Here is a 23,006-nt window from a genome sequence, read left to right on the forward strand (position 1 = left end):
GCTCTCATCTGAAAAGAGGACTTTGGACCACTGGGCAACAGTCCAGTTCTTCTTCTCCTTAGCCCAGGTAAGACGCCTCTGACGTTGTCTGTGGTTCAGGAGTGGCTTAACAAGAGGAATACAACAACTGTAGCCAAATTCCTTGACACGTCTGTGTATAGTGGCTCTTGATGCCTTGACCCCAGCCTCAGTCCATTCCTTGTGAAGTTCACCCAAATTCTTGAATCGATTTTGCTTGACAATTCTCATAAGGCTGCGGTTCTCTCGGTTGGTTATGCATCTTTTTCTTCCACACTTTTTCCTTCCACTCAACTTTCTGTTAACATGTTTGGATACAGCACTCTGTGAACAGCCAGCTTCTTTGGCAATGAATGTTTGTGGCTTACCCTCCTTGTGAAGGGTGTCAATGATTGTCTTCTGGACAACTGTCAGATCAGCAGTCTTCCCCATGATTGTGTAGCCTAGTGAACCAAACTGAGAGACCATTTTGAAGGCTCAGGAAACCTTTGCAGGTGTTTTGAGTTGATTAGCTGATTGGCATGTCACCATATTCAAATTTTTTGAGATAGTGAATTGGTGGGTTTTTGTTAAATGTGAGCCAAAATCATCACAATTAAAAGAACCAAAGACTTAAACTACTTCAGTCTGTGTGCATTGAATTTATTTAATACACGAGTTTCACAATTTGAGTTGAATTACTGAAATAAACGAACTTTTCCACGACATTCTAATTTATTGAGATGCACCTGTATATCACTACTGTAAGTTTTACATCTAGAAAGAGTCCAAATGCTTTTTTCTCTTCATTTTCAACAGAAAATCTTTTGCTGTCTCATTTAAAACCTAACAAACTTTTTTTTTTGTAAAATGTTTTGCTTTAGAGGTGTACTTGAGCTAACTTTCTTTAAAATATATGGCATTTGGTTTGATATTTTGATAATAATGTAAAGATTATTTAACCATCAGTGTTCCCACCCTTTTTGACCAATGAACTTTCATGACTTTTCCAGGCATTTGCGATTACTCGGTACAGATTTTTAATTAACATTTTGATTCAGACCAGTTTGCTAACAAATTATTTAGAACGATTTCTGAACTGTTTCAACTAAAGGCCCTAAAGACTATATACTTCCAGAGAAGTTCTTCTTCGTTTTTCGTTCAGGGATAAAAAGAAGTTCTAAACAGCCAAGCAACAATATACTATTTGCGATTCAGACACCGGTCACACCGCCATGGGAGGCGTTTTGAAGTACATTTAAATATAAGGATGTTCAAATTTAAGGATGCTAATGTGACATTACAATTTGCTATCAAAGACTTTATGCCTCATTCTTTAAGTAGAATTCAAACTAGTAAAAGAAAAATAATCTGTTTTAACTATTCGATGATGATTTAAAGTAATATATATGCAGCAGAAAATGTGTAATTTGTGTTTACATTCTGAATTCATAACGCTAATGCGCTAACGTGGCCATAATATGCGCCAGTTACACTGTTATTGTAATTTATGATGAAACTGATACTACTGCAAAGATCGATGTATAAAAGAGTGTTAATGTGCAGAATAAAGACAAAAGAATGATGATAAGAGAGGCATATCTTACTTTGGGAAGATGTGTGAATGGCTTTCGCAGCAGATGGTACATGAGTGAATGGGCACTTGAGAGTATTTGAGTAGATTTGATTGCTTTTGTAGACTAATTAAACAAAATTAAAATTGCACGATGTGGTCTTGGAAAATGTCTCTACGCGAACGATCATACAGATGTAAGTCAATTTGCACCAGCTTGCTAATAACTCTACACCGTTGTGTTCATAATGATTGATCTTGACTGACTGAACAATGTAAACAAAATTAGCTGTCGGCCTCAATGTAGGTGGAGCTCCAGGTCACACCTACCAATGATGTGGACCAATGGCAATAAGAAGGTGTTTAGCAGCTGGTAAGAATTTTTCCTAAAAGTTCACCCAGGTGAGCTGTTATGAACCACCGAAATGAATGCAAAAACACTATTTTGTTGTAACTGACCTCATACCTGTTTGTTCTTCGATTTCGTATGTAGTATATTGGGGCCTTAATTCACTGAAAATAACTGACTCAAAAGAGCATGGCATGGCTTGGGAGCATGTTTTACTCTACACAAGAACAATATGAAGCTCATTTAATATTTACAAATTGAATAAGAAAAAACTGAAAATATCTATATTCACTATAGAAATGTGCATGACGTTTCAGATTTTATTAATGTATGTATGACTCTTCCAGGCCTGGAAAACACTATTTTAAAATTCCCTCATATTTCCAGGTTTTGAATTGGCCACTGTATTAGCAGAACATGACTCTTACTCACCCATTTCATTTAGGCTTGAGAACCCTGTCATGGGAGCATGTTTTGGGGACTTCCCTAAATTTGGAGCACTGGATGACCACACCTTTGCTTCCCCGAGTGATTTCAACCTACAGAAATACACGAAAGTAACCAAACTCTCCCAAAAGGTTTAAAATATTCTGTAGTAAAGTCTGACCAGACTATGATGTACCTGTCTTCTCCACCCACTCTCTCTCGCTGATGTGTGGAGCTGGGTCCCCATGTTCGACCCTTCTTCTTGGTCCCTGCCAGGTCCTCTTTCTTACACACTGCTGTTCTGCCCCATGTCTTCCTCCCATCACTGGGTGCCACTAGATCACATGTCAGTGATGATAGATTTCAAAATGCATACTGTTTCAAATGTATTAGTAAACTATACACAAGTGTACAAGTTAAAACAGTCTCGATGCTCCTTTAACCCTCCTATTGCGTTTAGAATCTGCGGGTCAGTTTGATTGGTTTTTCCAGCAGGACAATGCTCCATGCCACACAGCTAGGTCAATCAAGGTGTGGACCACCAGATCAAGACCCTGTCATGGCCAGCCCAATCTCCAGACCTGAACCCCATTGAAAACCTCTGGAATGTGATCAAGAGGAAGATGGATGGCCACAAACCATCAAACAAAGCTGAGCTGCTTGAATTCTTGTACCAGAAGTGGCATAAAGTCACCCAACAGCAATGTGAAAGACTGGTAGAGAGCATGCCAAGACGCATGAAAGCTGTGATTGAAAATCAGGATTATTCCACCAAATATTGATTTCTGAACTCTTCCTAAGTTAAAACATTAGTATTGTGTTGTTTAAAAATGAATATGAACTTGTTTTCTTTGCATTATTCAAGGTCTGAAAACACTGCATCTTTTTTGTCATTTTGACCAGTTGTCATTTTCTGCAAATAAATGCTCTAAATGACAATATTTTTATTTGGAATTTGGGAGAAATGTTGTCAGTTCTTTATAGAATAAAACAACTCACCGGCCACTTTATTAGGTACACCTGTACATCTACTTGCGATTATCTAATCCAATCATGTGTCAGCAGTGTAATGTATAAAATCATGCAGAAATGGGTCAGGAGCTTCAGTTAATGTTCACATCAACCATCAGAATGGGGGAAAATGTGATCTCAGTGATTTTGACCATGGCATGATTGTTGGTGCCAGAAGGGCTGGTCTGAGTATTTCTGTAACTGCTGATCTCCTGGATTTTCATGCATAACAGTCTCTAGAGTGTAAAGAGAATGGTACGAAAAACAAAAAACATCCAGCGAGCAGCAGTTCTGTGGGCGAAAATGGCATGTTAATGACAGAGATCAGAGAATGGCCAGACTGGTCCAAGCTGACAGGAAGGTGACAGTAACCCAAATAAACACGCATTACAACCGTGCTATGCAGAAAAGCATTTCAGGATCAGAATTAGCTTTATTGCCAAGAGTGCTTACACACACAAAGAATTTGTCATGGTGTCAGAGAATGCAAGAGAATGCAACGTATAAACATACATACAAACATATACATTTAAACATATATACATATAGTGACTTTATTTGTATTTTTTTTAAATACGATATAACAGATAAAAAAAAGAGAAATATACAATAGTGCAATAATGAAGACCTGGCACGGGAGGAGGGTGGTGGCTTTTCAAATCTACAGTAAAGCACATTCAGGTCGTTAGCCAGTTGTTGATTCCCTACAGTGTTAGGTGATGGTGTCTTGTAGTTGGTAAAGTCTTTCAGACCTCTCCACACTGATGCCGGGTCGTTAGCAGAAAACTGTTTTTTCAGCTTTTCAGAATAGCTTCTTTTAGCCACTCTAATCTCCTTTGTCAGTCTGTATTTGGCCTGATTGTACAAGATTTTATCCCCACTTCTGTAAGCATTCTCTTTGGCCTGACGAAGCTGCCTGAGTTTTCTGAATGTTTTCTGAAGACCCCTCTGTGTACCACTACTGTCAGCTTAGAACAGGAATCAGTGAGCACAGGCTCACCAAAATTGGACAGTAGACGATTGGAAAAACATCGCCTGGTCTGACAAATCTGGATTTCTGCTGAGGTACACAAATGATAGGCCCACTGCAGCCTCAGCTTTCAGTTCTTGGCTGACAGAAGTGGAACCCTACATGATCTTCTGCTTTTGTAGCCCATCCGCCTCAAGGTTCGATGTATTGTGCATTCTGAGATGCTATTCTGCTCTGAGGGGTTATCTAATCTATCTTACCGTACCCTTTCAGTCAGCTCGAACCAGTCTGGCCATTCTCTGACCTCTGTCATTAACAAGCCATTTTCACCCACAGAACTGCCGCTCGCTGGATGTTTTTTGCAACATTCTCTATACACTGTAGAGATTGTTGTGTGTGAAAATCCCAGGAGATCAACAGTTACAGAAATACTCAAACCAGCCTGTCTGGCACCAACAATCATGCCAGGGTTGAAATCACTGAGATCACATTTTTTCCCCCATTCTGATGGTTGATGTGAACATTAACTGAAGCTCCTGACCCATTTCTGCATGATTTTATACATTACACTGCTGACACATGATTGGATTAGATAATCGCAAGTAGATGTACAGGTGTACCTAATAAAGTGGCCGGTGAGTGTGTATATATATATATATATATATTACTAGTACTATAATGGAATTTTTTTTTTTTTGGGGGGGGGGGGGGATTTTTCCCCTTTTTCTCCCAATTTGGAATGCCCAATTCCCAATGCGCTCTAAGTCCTCGTGGTGGCGTAGTGATTCGCCTCAGTCCGGGTGGCAGAGGACGAATCCCAGTTGCCTCCGCGTCTGAGACAGTCAACCCGCGCATCTTATCACGTGGCTTGTTGAGCGCGTTGCCACGGAGACATAGCGCGTGTACTATAATGGAATATTAAGAAATATATCAGATGTTACAAAAAATAAATAGAGGAATTCATTGCAGGGGCATTTTTTGCACCTACATTTTGGATTTTGGGTGCATTATTGTCACTTTTGGTGGCATTTTTGCCCAAAGCCCCCCTTAATTTCTGACCCTGAAGCCAACAACTGCACAAGCTGAGCCTGAACTAATCTTTACTCCAACTAACACTTAAAATGTTTTTGTTTTCTGTCTGGATTGCTCGTTCCTGTAGTTTTTACCATTGTTTCTTATGGAGACCAAAACCAGAACACAGTCGAGTGGCTATCAGAATCATCATGGCGCCAAACACAAAATGCAATGAGCTGAACTCATCTCTGATGTCACTTACAGCATATGGCTCTGAGGCGAGGGATGACCCCTGGGCTGGCTGGAGGAGTGGTGCTCTCACTGCCCTGACCTTTCCTCTTGTCCACACTGGGTGAAGCTTGCACTGTGATCTTATGCTCAAACCCTTAAGCAAAAACATGCTGTCAGAGACTTTAAGAATATGATTAACAGCTCAAAATGTTCATTACACTTTATTGATGATTTCGACTAATTTCCAGCAATGAGCCAAGTAATTTACAATTGATAAAATCTGACTGATTTAATTTATTTTTTCTCGAATGGTGTTGTCATAAGGTTTGGGAAAAGAATACCATATTTTAACATACATTGGCCCAAAAACTTATTTGGACACTTTAACTACACTTTAAAAGATCTGAATGTATTTTCTTTTTAAGTGTCAAACCAATGGCATTCACTGTAAAGAAATATAGCACAACCCCCTTGTCAAGCAGAAATTTTTCACAAAAAGAGGTTTCACATTATAATACAATAAATATATTAAAACCAAGACAAAAACTGTTTAGACAATTTTTGGTTGCCAAGCATTAGTGGAAGATGTCCATAATCTTACATTACACTGCTAGGACACCTGTCCACCTGAACTTGATAATAAGACCATTTGGTTAAAAAAAATAGGGGAAAAAAAGCTCAGAAAAGTGAAGCTAGTTCTGGGAAAATGTCTAACATTAGTTGTTTGATATTTTGAGATCTAATGCAGTGAAATCCAAACATTTTAAGTGTGGCTTAAGTGTCCAAAAGTCTTTGAACTCAAAAAGCAATATACCCTGTGCATATAACTGAACATGTACAGATTCCACCCACCAGAGGGCAGACTGATGCAGTTACTGTCTCTGCCCAGTTTGAGAAGTCGGCTCTTTTTGAAATTGCCTTTGCGCTTTGTCACGTGTGGTTTCTCTTGGTACATCTGATGAATGATGATGTTGAGCTCTCTCTCTACAATGTCGATCTCCCGCTCGGCTAACTCTTGCTCGCGCCTCCTCAGATGCTCCTCCTGCTCTCTCTGCTCCTCGGCTGCCCGTGCAAGAGCTTCCTCCCAAGATCGCAACTCCTAACGTACAGGAGGTTAATTAGACCACTAATCCACTATGCCTAAAGGTTCTTCCTTTTAATTTAGCATCTAGTGTAATTTCTCCAAACATAAATGATTCGATTTTCCCTCGCAATAGGCTCTCTTTGGTTCAGTTTGTATAATGGTTTACAATACTTGCGTGTGTAATTTTTATACTAGTGTATTTTATGGGTAATTGACTCATAACATGTCCATAACATGTTGCTTTTTTTCACATCAAGAGTTTAGGTTAAAATGTGTATGAATGTATGGGGAAAGTGAATATTTTAGGTACTGTTTTTATACATATATGTTTTTAAAATTTCTAATCACCTTTTTAAGAAGTACAAATATTCCTTGTAGTCTCTCAATTAATATGAGTTCATAAAAGCTGGGCATTATTGTGTTACCTACATCTAGTTGCATTTTCATGTTTAATAAAGGTGGATTGTAAATGTTTCAAATTTTACAATTAATGGGGACAGTTAAGCTTGATCCCCATTGTATCCATATGTATTTATGATATAAATGATTTAAAAAACATTACTAAACTAATCTTTGGGAAGTAAACATTTAACTTTTTGAGGTTTCAAATTCATAACTTTACACTGGGATGTGTGGCAGAGTGCATTTCATGACCTCCGTTGGGAAAAGCAATGGTAAAGAATATGACAGAAATTTGAGCTAAATCTTTTAAGGGTTATAAAAAGATAAAAGTTAACTTAATGTTTGTAAATGTTACTTATGATGATTTATGATATGAAAGTGTATAAGAAAATTAAAAAAATTATTAAAATAATTTGTATTTATTTTTTATAGAATAATTTTTCTGTCCCACTGCCTGAAAAAACCTGGGAATTGGTCAAAATTGGGTCTTCAAAAGGTTCTATTTCCCAGTATTGAGTATTTCTTTGTTTTGCTTTTGACTAAAGTAGGAGACATCCTAAGCTTTCTATGAAGACATACTGTCAGGTTATGTGGCATTTGGATCATAATTAAAAGTGCCAAGAAAAGTACAGTTTCCAAAAGTCTCCACTTTGCCCATATTCACCCTATTACAATGCATCCGGAAAGTATTCACAGCGCTTCACTTTTTCCACATTTTGTTATGTTACAGTCTTATTCCAAAATGGATTAAATTCATTATTTTCCTCAAAATTCTACAAACAATACCCCATAATGACAATGTGAAAGAAGTTTGTTTGAAATCTTTGCAAATTTATTAAAAATAAAAAAACGGAAAAAAATCACATGTACATAAGTATTCACAGCCTTTGCTCAATACTTTGTTGAAGCACCTTTGGCACCAATTACAGCCTCAAGTCTTTTTGAGTATGATGCTACAAGCTTGGCACACATATTTTTGGGCAGTTTCTCCCATTCTTCTTTGCAGGACCTCTCAAGCTCCATCAGGTTGGATGGGGAGCGTCAGTGCACAGCCATTTTCAGATCTCTCCAGAGATGTTCAATCGGTTTCAAGTCTGGGCTCTGGCTGGGCCACTCAAGGACATTCACAGAGTTGTCCCGGAGCCACTCCTTTGTTATCTTGGCTGTGTGCTTAGGGTCTTTGTCCTGTTGGAAGATGAACCTTCACCCCAGTCTGAGGTCCAGAGCGCTCTGGAGCAGGTTCTCATCAAGGATGTCTCTGTACATTGCTGCATTCATCTCTCCCTCGATCCTGACTAGTCTCCCAGTTCCTGCCGCTGAAAAACATCCCCACAGCATGATGCTGCCACCACCATGCTTCACTGTAGGGATGGTATTGGCCAGGTGATGAGCGGTGCCTGGTTTCCTCCAGACATGACACATGCCATTCAGGCCAAAGAGTTCAATCTTTGTTTCTCATGGTCTGAAAGTCCTTCAGGTGCCTTTTGGCAAACTCCAGACAGGCTGTCATGTGCCTTTTACTGAGGAGTGGCTTCCGTCTGGCCACTCTGCCATACAGGCCTGATTGGTGGAGTGCTGCAGAGATGGTTGTTCTTCTGGAAGGTTCTCCTCTCTCCACAGAGAAATGCTGGAGCTCTGTCAGAGTGACCATCGGGTTCTTGGTCACCTCCCTGACTAAGGCCCTTCTCCCCCGATCGCTCAGTTTGGCCAGGCAGCCAGCTCTAGGAAGAGTCCTGGTGGTTCCAAACTTCTTCCATTTACGGATGATAGAGGCCACTGTGCTCATTGGGACCTTCAATGCTGCAGAAATTTTTCTGTACCCTTCCCCATATCTGTGTCTCCATACAATCCTGTCTCGGAGGTCTACAGACAATTCCTTGGACTTCATGGCTTGGTTTGTGCTCTGACATGCACTGTTAACTGTGGGACCTTATATAGACAGGTGTGTGCCTTTCCAAATCATGTCCAATCAACTGAATTTACCACAGGTGGACTCCAATCAAGTTGTAGAAACATCTCAAGGATGATCAGTGGAAACAGGATGCATCTGAGCTCAATTTTGAGTGTCAAATGCAAAGGCTGTGAATACTTATGTACATGTGATTTCTTTTCATTTTTTATTTTTAATAAATTTGCAAAGATTTCAAACAAACTTCTTTCACATTGCCATTATGGGGTATTGTTTGTAGAATTTTGAGGAAAATAATGAATTTAATCCATTTTGGAATAAGGCTGTAACATAACAAAATGTGGAAAAAGTGAAGCGCTGTGAATACTTTCCGGATGCACTGTATGTACCAAAAAGTAAAACGAAAATGAATTCAAAGTCATTTTTATTTTAGTTTAGTTTTTTTTGCTCAATCATTTCAGTTTTTGTTTTTATTTAGTTTTAGTGTTAACGATAATAACACTGCTGTACACAGACAGACCCCACGTATGGTGCTGATGATGAAATTTACAAAATCGAAGCTTACTTAAAAACAAATGGTTGAACTGGGTTTGTAGGCTCTCTCACCTTCTCCTTCGCCCGTAGTTCATCAAACATCTGCTGGATCTCCAGCCTCCAGTCCTCCTGTAGGGAATGGAAAGACTCCAGTGGCATCTGGAACATGGCGGACTTCTCAATGGCCAGCAGTCTCCTCAGGATACTCCCGAAAGAGGGACGACCATGTGGGTTAGAACACCAACACTCTGTAGAGAGGAAAAGTGACAGTGGACAGATTAGTGATCAAATGTCACTTACAAAATCATATTTTTGTACTGTGAGGGTACATTTTTGTAAGGGGCAAAGAGTGGACAAAGACAGTATAATGTGACAATTTAGGGTACAATTTAATATGGAAAGATAATTTTCATCTTGGCCTAGCAAAACTTTTTTCTTACCTCCCAGTAGCTGTGCAAAGGGCTCAGGACAGGTGGAGGGGATGGGTAGCGTCAGCTTGTTCATGGCAACACCGTAAGCTACAGCCAAAGCATCGATTTCCCGGTATGGCACCTCACCAGTGAGCAGCTCCCAGAGTAACACTCCAAAACTGACACAAAAAAGACCACAATCAGTCACAAAATCTCCAGTTAGACCACAACTGACAGGCCAGTGGAGGACGAAGTCTTACCTCCACACATCGCTGCTTTTGGAGAACAGGGACAGCTTGATGACCTCAGGAGCCATCCAGGCGTACGTGCCTGCTGCACTCATCTTTGTGGTGCAATGCCATTCCCGTGCAAGCCCAAAGTCTGTGATCTTCAGAGTCTTCCCGCTCAGGTCGTCTCTCTCCACAGGCTCCAGAATCAGAACTGAGGGAGGAGCGAAATGAAGAACAGAGAAATATGAAGACAAAGTGGGTTGGAAGGAATGGAGATGAATGTAGCGAATTTTGGCTCACTGTTGAAATCAAACCAATGAGGGTTTTGGTAAATGAGATATTTCAAAACAGTTTTAAGCCTTTGGATGAACCCATTGATTCTCAATGTGAAAATGCACAGTAAATATACAACCCCAATTCCAAAAAAGTTGGGACAGTATGAAAAATGCTAATAAAAACAAAAAGGAGTGATTTGTAAATTATATTCACCCTTTGCTATATTGAAAGCACTACAACTAAACATAATATGATGTTTTACCTCTTTTTTTAATGTACAGTCATTTCAAATCAGATGATTGCAACACATTCCAAAAAAGTTGAGACAGGGGCAATTTAAGACTTAAAACAATTTGACGAGTTAAAATAAGGCAATGTGAAACAGGAGATGGTGAGGCAATTGTGTCAGTATATAAGGAGCCTCCAAAAACAGCCTAGTTCTTCAAGAGCAAGAATCATTCAAGACTTGTCAATTTGCCAACAGATGATTCAGCAAATAATCCAGCACTTTGAGAACAATGTTCCCTAAAGACAAATTGGAAGGATTTTGGGCATTTCACCCTCTACAGTGCACAATATAATTAAAAGATTCAAGGAATCTGGTCAAATCTCGGTGCTTAAAGGGCAAGACGAAAACCACCTCTGAATGAACATGAGCTTGGGAATACTTTAGTAAATCTGTGTTAGTCAACACCATTTGCCGCTGCATACACAGATACAAGTTAAGACTTTACTGTGCAAAGCAGAAGCCCTACATCAACACTGTCCAGAAGCGCTGCCGACTTCTCCAGGCTCGGTCTCATCTTAGATGGAAAGTAGAACAGTGGAACTGTGTTTTTTGGTCCGATGAGTCCACATTTCAAATAGTTTTTGAAAAACACAGCTGTCGTGTTCTCCGGGCCAAAGAGGAAAAGGACCATCCAAGCTGTTATCAGCGTCAGGTCCAAAAGCCAGTGTGTGTATGGGCCAGGGGTGTGTCAGTGCCCATGGCATGGGTAACTCGCACATCTGTGAGGGCACCATTAATGTAGACAGATATGTACAAATTTTGGAGCAGCATATACTGCCATCCAGCACTGTTTTTTCCAGGGACGTCCAGGCATTTTCAGCAGGACAACTTCAAACCACTTACTGGCTGAATTAGCAGAGAGTGCGGGTGCTAGATTGGCTTGCCTGCAGTCCTGACCATCTTCAATTGAGAATGTGTGGTGCATTATGAAGCGCACAATACGGCAACGAAGACCCTGTACAACTGTGCAGCTGAAGACCTGCATAATGGATAAATGGGGGAAAATTCCACTTTCTAAACATAACAAACTTGTGTCTTCAGTGCCTAAATGCTTAATAAGTGTTGTTAGAAGAAATGGTGACGTTTCACAGTGGTAAACACTCGACTGTGCCAACTTTTTTGGAGTGTATTGCAATCATCTGATTTGAATTTACTATACATTTAAAAAAAAACAATGAAACTCACAAGGTAAAACATCATATTATGTTTAGTTGTAGTGCTTTCAATATTGCAAAGGGTGAATATAATTTACAAATCACTCCTTTTTATTTTTATTAGCATTTTTCATACTGTCCCAACTTTTTCAGAATTGGGGTTGTAGGAATGAATTTACTAATGTCAATGAATAGAACTGTATTGTACAGTGATAAAATAAAATTTAACAAATGTATATTAAAATCAAGCGAAATGACCCACATATGTGTTTATGTTGAAAGTTATTCAAAATAACTTACATGTTTTTTCAACCTTTGAAGGAATAATCTCCCAAAATACACGTATGTGGACATCATGTTTATAAGCATGCTGACGCTCAAAGATGAATTAATTTTTTAAAGCGGCATATCAAACGAGACTAGAGACGCTACTCTTTACATCCAAACAGGTTTCAATGACAAAACTTACAGAGGTTTCTTACCAGAAGCACTTTTGTTGGCTCTGCACCCGTAGAAGCGCTTCACGGAAATCAACGTCATGTTGTTGTGTCATGTGACTCATTGCGGCAGAAGTTTAACCTTAATTGACAGTCTAGAGTCTTGTAAACAGTATTCAGTCAGTTTAAATTCATTTAAATTATGTGTTGCGTATAGCGAAGCCAAAATACGTCCACGCATGTAGACGCGGGGTCGCACAAGGCTAAAGAAAACATCAGATAAAAGTAGCTGGCATCTATGGATTGTCTAAAATATCTCGAAATTATCATATTCATTTTCTGGCTTTTGTAATCGTTCTCACTAACTTCCATTATTTTGGTCGTGAACGATTGTTTTTTAACGAATCAGTTGAGTCATTTACTCAACTCACTCATAACATAAAATACACTAATCTTTCACCACCTTCTGGCATAAATATGTAATTGGCAGAAATGGTTACTGAACAAATTAGTAAACTAAATCAAAATTAACAATGAATCAAAATCCCCATCATTGTTCAGAAAATCTCTATAAATTACAGTAGCTGGCATTAATGGATCTAATATTTCTAGAGAATTCCATATTTATTTTCTGGCTTTTATAATCTTGAATTTATTTGTTTTTTTTTTCCTCTATACTGCTCTCATACTAGTTTTATTCGTAAACAAATTTGTGTTTTGAACGAATCTTTTAAGTGAACCAATTGTTCTTCATCACTTCCATTGTTTCGGTCTTGAACAGCTCTCTGCTTTTTAATGAATCAGTTGAGGCAATGCCTCAATAACTCATTTATAACATAAAATATGCTAATTTGTTGCCACCTTCTGGCATAAAGATTCAATCGGCAGAAATGGTCACTAAACAAATAGGTGAACTAAATCAAAATGAACAATAAATCAAATTTCCAACAATTATTTGGAAAATCCCTACAGAGAAGTGCAGCTAGCACCTACGGATCATCTAAACATATCTAGAAAATAGCATATACATTTTGTAATCTTGAATTTGACTCTTTTCCTGTTCCTCTTCTTCCCATTGTTTATAGAGTCAACATGACATGGCAATTATAACCCATTCTACAGTACATTTGTAATCTGATATATTTCCGAGATAAACAGGATATTCTATGAGGAACAAAATTTAGGATGGGACATTTTTATCCATGTGCAATTGATTTGCTACTGTTATCAGTACCGTAACCTAAATTACTCTGTTAACTACCAACTACTGACAATGCCTAAATAGCTGTTTGGCTATTGCTTAACATTATCCAATAGCCCAAGTGGCCTTGGTGACATCAGCTGAAAAGGAAAGCTGTTTAACTCTAATAAAACCAGAAATGTGTTCTAAGAAGCAAATAGGGTCAATTTTGATTTCATGATGACTTCATAATAGAATCTATTTAGATTCAGCCATTTGGATACTTCTTCACTTTTGGAGGGAGCCAAAGCTCTATACTCTATCAAATATTCATCATCCTGTAGCATGTGTGCAGGCATCACAGAGAAACAAGATCTCCCAGCCAGCGGCAATGTTCTTAAACACACACACACTTAAACTCTTAAAATCCTTTCACGTAGCAGAGTTAAAGTAGATGCTAACCGGTGCCATAGCATTTTATACAAACCAGTCATCCTCAAAGACTTACATACACACACTTGTAGGCAAGCATTAAACTTCACACACAGCAGGCCCTAATCAACTGCCTGTGGAGTACAGTATCAATATTTCACAGAAGTGGCATTGGACAACAGACGGATCCTGTCATTGTTATCCATGAATTCAGTCCCGTGTTTACTGAAACTACCAACATCTACACTCTCAATGACTTTAGAAACATCCCACAACCAACAATGCACCTTTAATTTATCAGAACAAGAATGATATGTTCTAGGTGGAGGTGTTTTAAGCCATATAAGGCACTTTCATCCAAATGGGACTCTGCAGTTGGCATAATGACTTGAAAGAGCTTAACTAGACTTTCTTATATACAATTACAAACATGAGTCACACCGGATGGGATAAATCCCACCAATAAATCATCACTGCAATGCCGAATGGGGCACTCATGACCATTTCGATACTATACGTTGCCAAGGACCCTCAAATATGATAAGCCTAACTGCGAAGGAGACCCACTTCCTAAACTATAAAGGGGGACTACTGTATATATTTTGATGTATAAAGACTCATTTATACTATGTGAGAAAAAGTAGTAAGCATGGCACTATAAAAACAACATGCTGTATGCCAAATTAAACATCTGGCTTTTATTTTGTCATTGTACTAAAACTAAAACAAATTATTAAGTGTTATCCGGAAAGTACTGACTTTGTATTAAGTTCACGGCATATCTTTTTTCTATGCACTTTTAGAGTAAGTTAGATGTATAAACCTAAAGAGAAAGATTTTAAATGTATTTCAGATTTACTTGTATGGTGCTTTTCACAATAAATAAATAAATAAAAAGCAGTTTTACAGAGATTTATTTATTAATAAATGTTTTACACTTTTATTCCCTAGATCCCTCTCAACAGAGCCGTTTGAAAACTCATAAGATCTGTCTGTTCATAAGATCAATTTAGTTTAATGTCTGTTAGCCTTTATATAGTATACACACGTATGTGTGTATGAAAGAGAGAGCGAGATGCTAGTTTGTGGTGCCCTGTAATTTCGCTCCTCCCTGTATTTCCAGGCTATGGAAATGTTTGGAGTGTCAATAGTCAGCTGGACTGGTTTGAGTGGGGTGGAGAAGGGTGAGGTGCAGTGTGCTATTCCTTTATCACCACACATATGCAAACGGGAGGAGAGCGAGTCAGACAGAGAGAGAGAGAGAGAGAGAGAGAGAGAGAGAGACAGGAAGGGAACACACAGCAGAGTTTCTGTTTGACCAGCAGATCACGAGCTCAGGTTGAACAGGTGGAACATTTCTCTCTCTCTCTTACTCTCTCTCTCTCTCTCTCTACATCCACTGTTCACCTCACAAACATACTGCATACAAAACACCTCTCTGTATTATCACGTGTTTGTGCTGATGTTAGGCTCAGCATTCCATCCCTCAGCATTTATAAAATCAAACTGTTCCAATAGATATATGTTATATATCTCTTACAGACTATCAGATTATCATGTTCTAATTGTCAAATTAATTCCAAACTCTTAAACTCACTTATTAATAAACTGATCATTTGTGTAAAACATGATGTACCTTGTACAAATGAAAGAATCTTAAATGTGTTTTAAGTAGGGCTGGGTATCGCTAGCCACCTCACGATACGATACATATTGCGATGCATATGTCACGATTCGATATACCACGATACCATAATTGGATTCAGATTCACAAGCTTTTAATTCTAAATCTTTTGGGTACATTTCAGTTATAACGTCCATTTTACTTACATACAGTATGAAAGAAATTCTTTTTCAGCTAATGCTGTTATGAATTATACGGGGGGAAAATATTAATTTTACAAATTCTATTAGCTCTCATCATTCGCTTTCATCATTTTGGTAAAATTTTAGCTTTTTAAAAATAAACAAAGTCCCGGTATTCCATAAAAAAAATATATGATTGCATTTATTATATTTCATTACAATATTTATATTTTGTTACATGTTTTTTATTTACATGCTAATCTGTACTATTTACAAGTATTTACATTGATATGTAGAGCAAGAGCTAAAACAGTACTGCCTCTTTAAAACCAGCAGTAGGTACTTTAATAGAAGTGTTTTGGTTGAATGGCTTCTTTACAGCATCTGTGCTATGTGTGATTAGAATAAATGTTTATTTTTGTTGTTTTGATCAACAACTGACTGTAAAGAACAGAAAAGGTATTAAAAGAGACATTATTCAATGACAAATGGAGGCAAATCACTACGCGACCATGAGGACTTAAAAGCGCATTGGGAATTGGGCATTTCAAATTGAGTGAAAAAGGGGAAAAATCCAAAAAACAAAAACAAAAAAAAAAACATCTATTGTGTTCCGAATAAGTAAGAAAGTCATACAGGTTTGGAACGATGTGAGGGTGAGAGAGTGTGCATGGGAGTGAATGAGCAGAAACAAAACACATTTTCTGAACATGTTTGAGGTTGAACAAGCAAGGGCGTGTCATTGATGGTAAATGTGTGTGTGTGTGTGTGTGTGTGTGTGTGTGCAGTGCATACATATGTGTTTGTTCCAATTAAGTTGTTATTTAGGCTCTTCACTAAATTCTACTGGCAGTCATTCAGGGCATGTATATAAGTGTGTTTGTGTGTGAGAGATTGTTTATGTGTTGGGATGATATCTGAGAGGACAGCCACACAGGTTTTACAACTCACTATTGTCTAACATCCAATGCTCGCAAACCGACCATCATATGTCCAGGACATCCACCGTAACTCCCATTCATTATTTTGATATTAACACCTCAGTCTTTGTATTAAATTGATATAAATATTCACTACACAATCTGTATCAGATTATGTTAACTGAAATGTTGATACTGGTATCTTTCATCTGACTTAACACTCTTGAACCCAGTCTGCAAAAATGTAAACCTAATCAGCAGTTCCTTTACATCACTATCTGCAGGTATTTGAAACTGAGCCTGACAAAGATTAAGTTTTGTAATGTGTCACTGAACACACATCTGTTAAACACTGTTTGTCATCATTAAGGCAAGCAGTTTGACCTTTGACCTTTAGTAATCTGACTCGACTATTTTTCTCTTCAGCAATCCATGTGAACAACATATAATCCAGACATCACAATGTCTACACCCAGGAGAAGGGGATAAAAATGCAATAATTAAGCAATGTGGCACAACTTTATGACTTGAACACAATGACCAATCAGCATCCAGATCCAGAACTATTCATTTTATATTTAAGCAATAGGGTAAGAGATTCTGTGCTTTATTGTTACCCCTTCAGCCATGACTATATTCATTATATGGCACAGCCTCGAGTGCCTTATTGCTTTTATAAAATGGTTACCACATAATAAAAATATTAAGGACACAAATATTTATTCAAATGTTATATTTTTATGTAAAATCATTAAATGCCATTATTTCGCTAGAAGATATAAACTGTGTCCCAAATTACGCACTATGCACTTACATTATGCACTCGGCCATCTAGTGTAGGAATTTTCAAAGTGCAGTACTGTCCCAAAAGGAACACTAAAATCTTTTTACAACACAGAAGCATTTACTGTTTTTCAGCTGACAAACGTGACATTTCCAACGTATGCTATGTGTTGCGGCTACCTTTAATGCGTTAGCCAAACTCAGTTTACTCAGTTAACACTTAACATTTACCAGTGTTAATGCTGGTATCGAAATCGGGTTCAATACCGCGGTCATGTACTTGTACTAGTGCTCATTAAAATGCTCCGATACCAAAAAAAACCATAGTATGAATTACATTCCGAAAACATTCAGTGCACAAATTAAAATCATGTTATGTCCTAGTGTGATTATTAAACTACAAAGGCTCCCATTTAATGCGATAAATATATAGTTTGCAAGTGCTGCACTCTTCAAAATGAATGAGTGGAGCTGGTGTTGTGCTGAGACCAGCTGCTCATACAATTTAGAGCTTCTTGGCTCATACACGGAAAACACCATCATGCGCATTGCGCGCTCTGTTTGTTGCAAATAACAGCGAGCAGAGCGCCAATTCATTTTGTAATGTGAGGCACATACAGATCTTATATATTTAATTAAATGGAAGCCTTTTGTGGTTTAATAATCACATTGCGTCACGTAGCTACCTGCTTTTCCAGAGGTGAGAAGCTACTGTCAAAAACAAACAGAAAAGTAAAGAGCTTCACTCCAAAATAAAAGCTGAATTTAAATGGAAAAAAGACAGAAATCTGTCACTACTGTATAGTTGTGTAATATTCACTGCAATACTACTACTACCACTACTACTGATAATAATAATAATAATGATATTTAAGCAATGTCGCAAATCTGTAATGCTCTGATATGCAGCACTTTTTTTGACAAAAATAACTTCTGTATAAAAGCACTTCATTTGATAAAGATAATACAACAATACGTTGAAAATTAATTGTTCTATTTTCATTTGATGGAAAAAGTTTTAATTCATTCATTTATTTAGACACCAATTTGATGAAATAAATTGAAATAAACTGTTGACATGGAATTCGGAAAAAATAAAACAAAAAAAATGTATCGGTATCGGCGAGTACTGAAAAGGAAGTAACGGTACTCGTACTCGTTCTCAAAAAAATGGTATTGGGATATCCCTAGATTTAACTTACATCTGTAAAGTGCTGTTTTCACAGAAATTGCGCTAGCTGCCACATTAACTGTTAATTACAATTGTTTTTTCAGGCTAGCAACGTGGCCAGGCTACTCTGACCCTTCCGCTACGTAGGGCAAGCCGCGACTCTTAAGTGCATGAAGTGTCCTACATTATTTCGGTTGAAGAAGTACATCATCCGGTAGTATCATAGTACTCTCTTTTGGTTGCATTTTCCGAGTGAACATACTTCTCGCTCTACAAAACGGCATAGAATGGTGCAGAAGTGATTTATAATAACTATCCGTTTTGTAATATCTCATAAACTACATATGCAGGGCACAGTCTATCTGGTTTGTCATGCCTAAAATCCACCACGGACAATGATGGCTGTCACTGAAAAACATTCTTTCACCCTATCAGTGCTGTCCTCTTTGTGTCCCTAAAGCTTTCTGAAAAGGTCTGTGTCTTAATTAATCAGTGAGTCAGCCACTCTTCCATATCTTCTAATCTGGAGGCATGAATTCTCCTCTCAATGCCATGTATAGTGCACACTCAGCAGGGTGCATGAGGGGTGAAGTGGAACTGTCCCCTGAAGGCAGGAACAGCTGGTACTGTGGCTGAAACAGTTCCCTTTCTGTGTGTTCGTGTCCAGTGGCATGCACAACCCCTCAGCAAATAATGGTACATTTCACACATTTTTCTCCTTGCTTTTTTTGGGACATGGGATATGTCTTTCCTGTGCTTTAGCAAAGTAAAAAGCAGGGAAAAAGCAGTCCTAACAATTGGAATATGCGATCATCCTCCATAGTGCACTCGCTCCAATGTTTACCTCTAACGTCGTCGCAAACTGACGTATTTGTTACGTACATTCAAGCACCATATGGAAAAGAAACCATAACAGTGCCAACTGGCCCGGATCAGCATGGAACGGCACGGTTTCGCAACAAGAATGGTTCGACTAGATGGTAGAAAAGTGGCTATTGTTATATACAGTGGACCACAATGAAAATCCAGGATTCAAAATGTAATTTAAACCTGGATATAAACTGAAAGTTTTAGGATTTAGAAAAATCTAAAACAAAGAACCATTATGATGTAACATTAATACGAAATATTCAAGATTTCTATGTCACTAATCAAATCATGAAATTATTGACATTGTTAACTCCTTTGTACAAAAGGTCAGATTTCCTTGTTTCCACTGATGCAGATAAGATGCTCTTTGGATCATTCTCAAATCATGCTGGATAACATGGATCATCAGGTTTTGCACAAACTTGTGGAGTCCATGCCAGCTCAAGTGCATGCTGTCATTAAAAAAGGGGCATCTCAAATACTTGTAAATTATGAAATTCTTTTATACATTTATCAGTTCAACTTTTTGCTAAAATTGTTATGCTGATTATATAATTTGTAATGAACTGTATATACATGTATTCAATATATTTCTGTACTGATAGCACTCTTATCTACTTGATTCTAAGCACTCATCAAAGCAGAATTTCACTGAAAAGGTTTCTGACCAAGAGTGCTGGTAGCAAGCATGGCACTGGACCAATCAGCAGAGGCATGACTAAACTGGGTGGGGCTTGTCTGGACCAATCAGTGAAAGTGGCCATCTTCTCCTATCTATCCTCAGCAGTCTCCGAGAGACTAAATTTCCTCTTTATCACTGTGCCCTATAGACAATCCCTCTCATCCCCCTCTCTCTCTCTCTCTGCCTGCCTGCCTGCCTCCTTCCATTCCTGTCTGAATCATATTCCAGCTGTCGCCTGTCGAGGCATCCATTCTTGCACTCAACCAAAGGAAGAGAGAAAGAGGGAGGGATGATGGGAATGGATGAAAGAGAGACTGGAAAAGAAAGGACGGACACAAGGAAAAGAGGAAATAGGGCATACAGTATTATCAGTGTGTGTGTGTGTGTTTGCATAGGCATGAATTTGTATTCTCGTGCTTGTGGCTTTGTGTGCTTTTTATATGTGGGAGTATAAAACAAAGGGAGTGATGATGATATTTTAGACAGTTAGGAGCACCAGAAAAAGACAGCTAAAGAAAGAAAATGGAATAATAACATGAAAGAAGGACTAAAGAGAAGCTATATCTGGCAGTCTTTCTTAATCTGGCATGTCTGGCTCTCTAGTGTCTAATGTGACACTCATCATGTTGACAGTCATATGCATCTCATAAAATATGTTTAACAGTATAGTTAATCAAAAAATGAAAAATCTGTCATCATTTACTTCATAGAGATTATGTCTGTTAAGCTCCAAAAATGACACTAAAAAGCACCATAAAAGTACTTGTTCTAAGGGCTGTTAACAGTGCCACGAATAAAAGTGTCTCGAGATGCGTTTTTAATAATTGAAGTTCTTTGTAACTTTACAAGGCATCCAAAAAAAGTGGCGCTTTTTTGCGTGATGCAATGATCAAATATCCCAACTGGGCATAAAAACATGAACCTGGCAACACTGTGTTTGGTTTGTATACAGCTCTCTGTTTATGCGTTAAGGGCGAAGACGTGTGAATGAGCTTTTCTCAAGAACGTGCATAGGAGATCTGGGCGGAAGTGGAGATTTTTTTCTGAAAAAGGACTGAATTTTTGGTTTGTTTCTCACCCAAAGCAATCGTATCGCTTCAGAAGGCATGGATTAAAAGTCTCGAGTTGTATGGATTACTATTATGTTGCCTTTATGTCCTTTTTGGAGCTTGAAAGTTTTTGACCCCATTGACTTACATTGTATAGACTAAACACTAATGTTAACCAATGGAACCTTATTGAAATGTATGGTAAAAAAGGACTTAAATATTGATCTGTTTCTCACCCACACCTATCATAACGCTTCTGAGGATATCGATTAAACCACTCATACTGTACATATCTTTGTTTGTTTTCTGCAAAAGAAAGAAAGTCAAGTTTGGAATGGCACGCAGATGAGTAAACAATGAGAGAATTTTTATTTCTGGGTGAACGATTTGTTTAATATAGCACATATGGACTACTTTTCTGATGATATTTTGGTGTTTTTTTGTCATTTTTGGAGCTTAACAGCTGTGGTCACAATGAACTGTTATTTTATGGACAAAACTGTGAGGATTTTTCAAAATATCAAATTTTTTTCATCCATGGACAGGTTCGGAGTGACATGGTGGGTGAGTAAACAATGACAGAATTTTCATTTTGGGTAAACTTTTATTAACTTTAACAGTACAATATTAAAGCAAATTGAGTGTAGTTTATGTGATTGTTTTTCCTTTTTTTTACCTCATGTTACTGATACCTTTGCTTGGCTGCAGATGCAACACCAAAGGCTGATTGAGGTTTAATCAGTTTCAACAAGGCACAATGTTGCCCTCCAGGAGATATATTATTATGGCTTTGTACCCATGCGATCTTCTGCATGGTGAATTTCAGACATTTTGACATTAGATGCTGCTGCTTTGTTGCCTGTGCTTTTTAGTCCTTGAGGTTGCACATTCACGATTAGAGTCAAATTTCTGCCCTGACTCTGTTCAAATGTCAATATTAGACTGCCTGTAGTGTCAACAGATAACAGTGTAATTAGAACCTGTGCTGTAATGATGGCTTTGTCCTCTGGACATACATTGAGTCTCTTTTAGGGACATTTGGAATGCAAACCACCAACCAGGAACTGCATAAAAATTTGCCTGAATAGGGAGCAGGGACATGAGAAGTGTGGATGAACTCCAGGACAGTCATTTCTTCCCTTTCTCTCTTTTTAACTGTCTCAAAACACTACTGTTTATGTTATTTATTGAATGTTGTGTAATTTGGAGAAAACTTAAAGGAACAGACAAATCAAAATTCTCTCAACATTTAAGTTCCCTCATGCCATCCCAGATATAGATGACCTTCTATCTTCTGCTGAACACAAACAAAGATTGTTAGAAGAATATCATAACTCTGTAAGTCCATACAATTCAAGGGAATGGGGTCCAAAACTTTATAGCTCCAAAAAGCACATAAAGCCAGCAAAGAAGTAATCCATAAGATTCCCGTGGTTTAATCCATGTCTTCTGAAGTGGTCCAATCGGTTTTGGTTGAGAACAGACCACAATGTAACTAAATTTTCTTGACATGAGCAGTCTCTTTGCCGATCATGATTTCAAGCTTGATTACCTTTCATAGCGCCATCTAGCGCTCTAAGCATGATTCCATCACTAGGAAGTGTAATCGAGCTTGAAATCATGATCGTGCCTGGAGACTTTAATGGCAAGATGTACAGTAAAAAAAGTTATATTTTGGTCTGTTCTCACACAAAAACGCTTAGCTTCAGAAGACACTGATTAAACCACTGGAGTCTTATGGGTTACTTTAATGCTGCATTTCTGTGTTTTTTGGAGCTTCAAAGTTTTGGACCCCATACAGATTGGACCTACAGAGC

General features: G+C 38.1%; 1 protein-coding gene across 1 annotated transcript in view; it reads right to left on the bottom strand.

The window, feature by feature from the left end:
* The window catches only part of map3k10 (mitogen-activated protein kinase kinase kinase 10), a 45,893-nt gene that overhangs the window by 6,836 nt on the left and 16,051 nt on the right, over positions 1 to 23,006 (bottom strand). The window contains exons 2-8 of the mRNA XM_051724373.1: positions 10,171 to 10,351; positions 9,941 to 10,089; positions 9,573 to 9,748; positions 6,424 to 6,670; positions 5,603 to 5,725; positions 2,542 to 2,680; positions 2,352 to 2,458 (exon numbers count right to left, since the gene is read on the bottom strand). Coding sequence (XP_051580333.1) covers positions 2,352 to 2,458; positions 2,542 to 2,680; positions 5,603 to 5,725; positions 6,424 to 6,670; positions 9,573 to 9,748; positions 9,941 to 10,089; positions 10,171 to 10,351 — 1,122 coding nt within the window. The remainder of the gene's footprint in view (positions 1 to 2,351; positions 2,459 to 2,541; positions 2,681 to 5,602; positions 5,726 to 6,423; positions 6,671 to 9,572; positions 9,749 to 9,940; positions 10,090 to 10,170; positions 10,352 to 23,006) is intronic.

This window comes from Myxocyprinus asiaticus, chromosome 18 (assembly GCF_019703515.2).
Source record: "Myxocyprinus asiaticus isolate MX2 ecotype Aquarium Trade chromosome 18, UBuf_Myxa_2, whole genome shotgun sequence".
Taxonomy (NCBI): Eukaryota; Metazoa; Chordata; class Actinopteri; order Cypriniformes; family Catostomidae; genus Myxocyprinus; species Myxocyprinus asiaticus.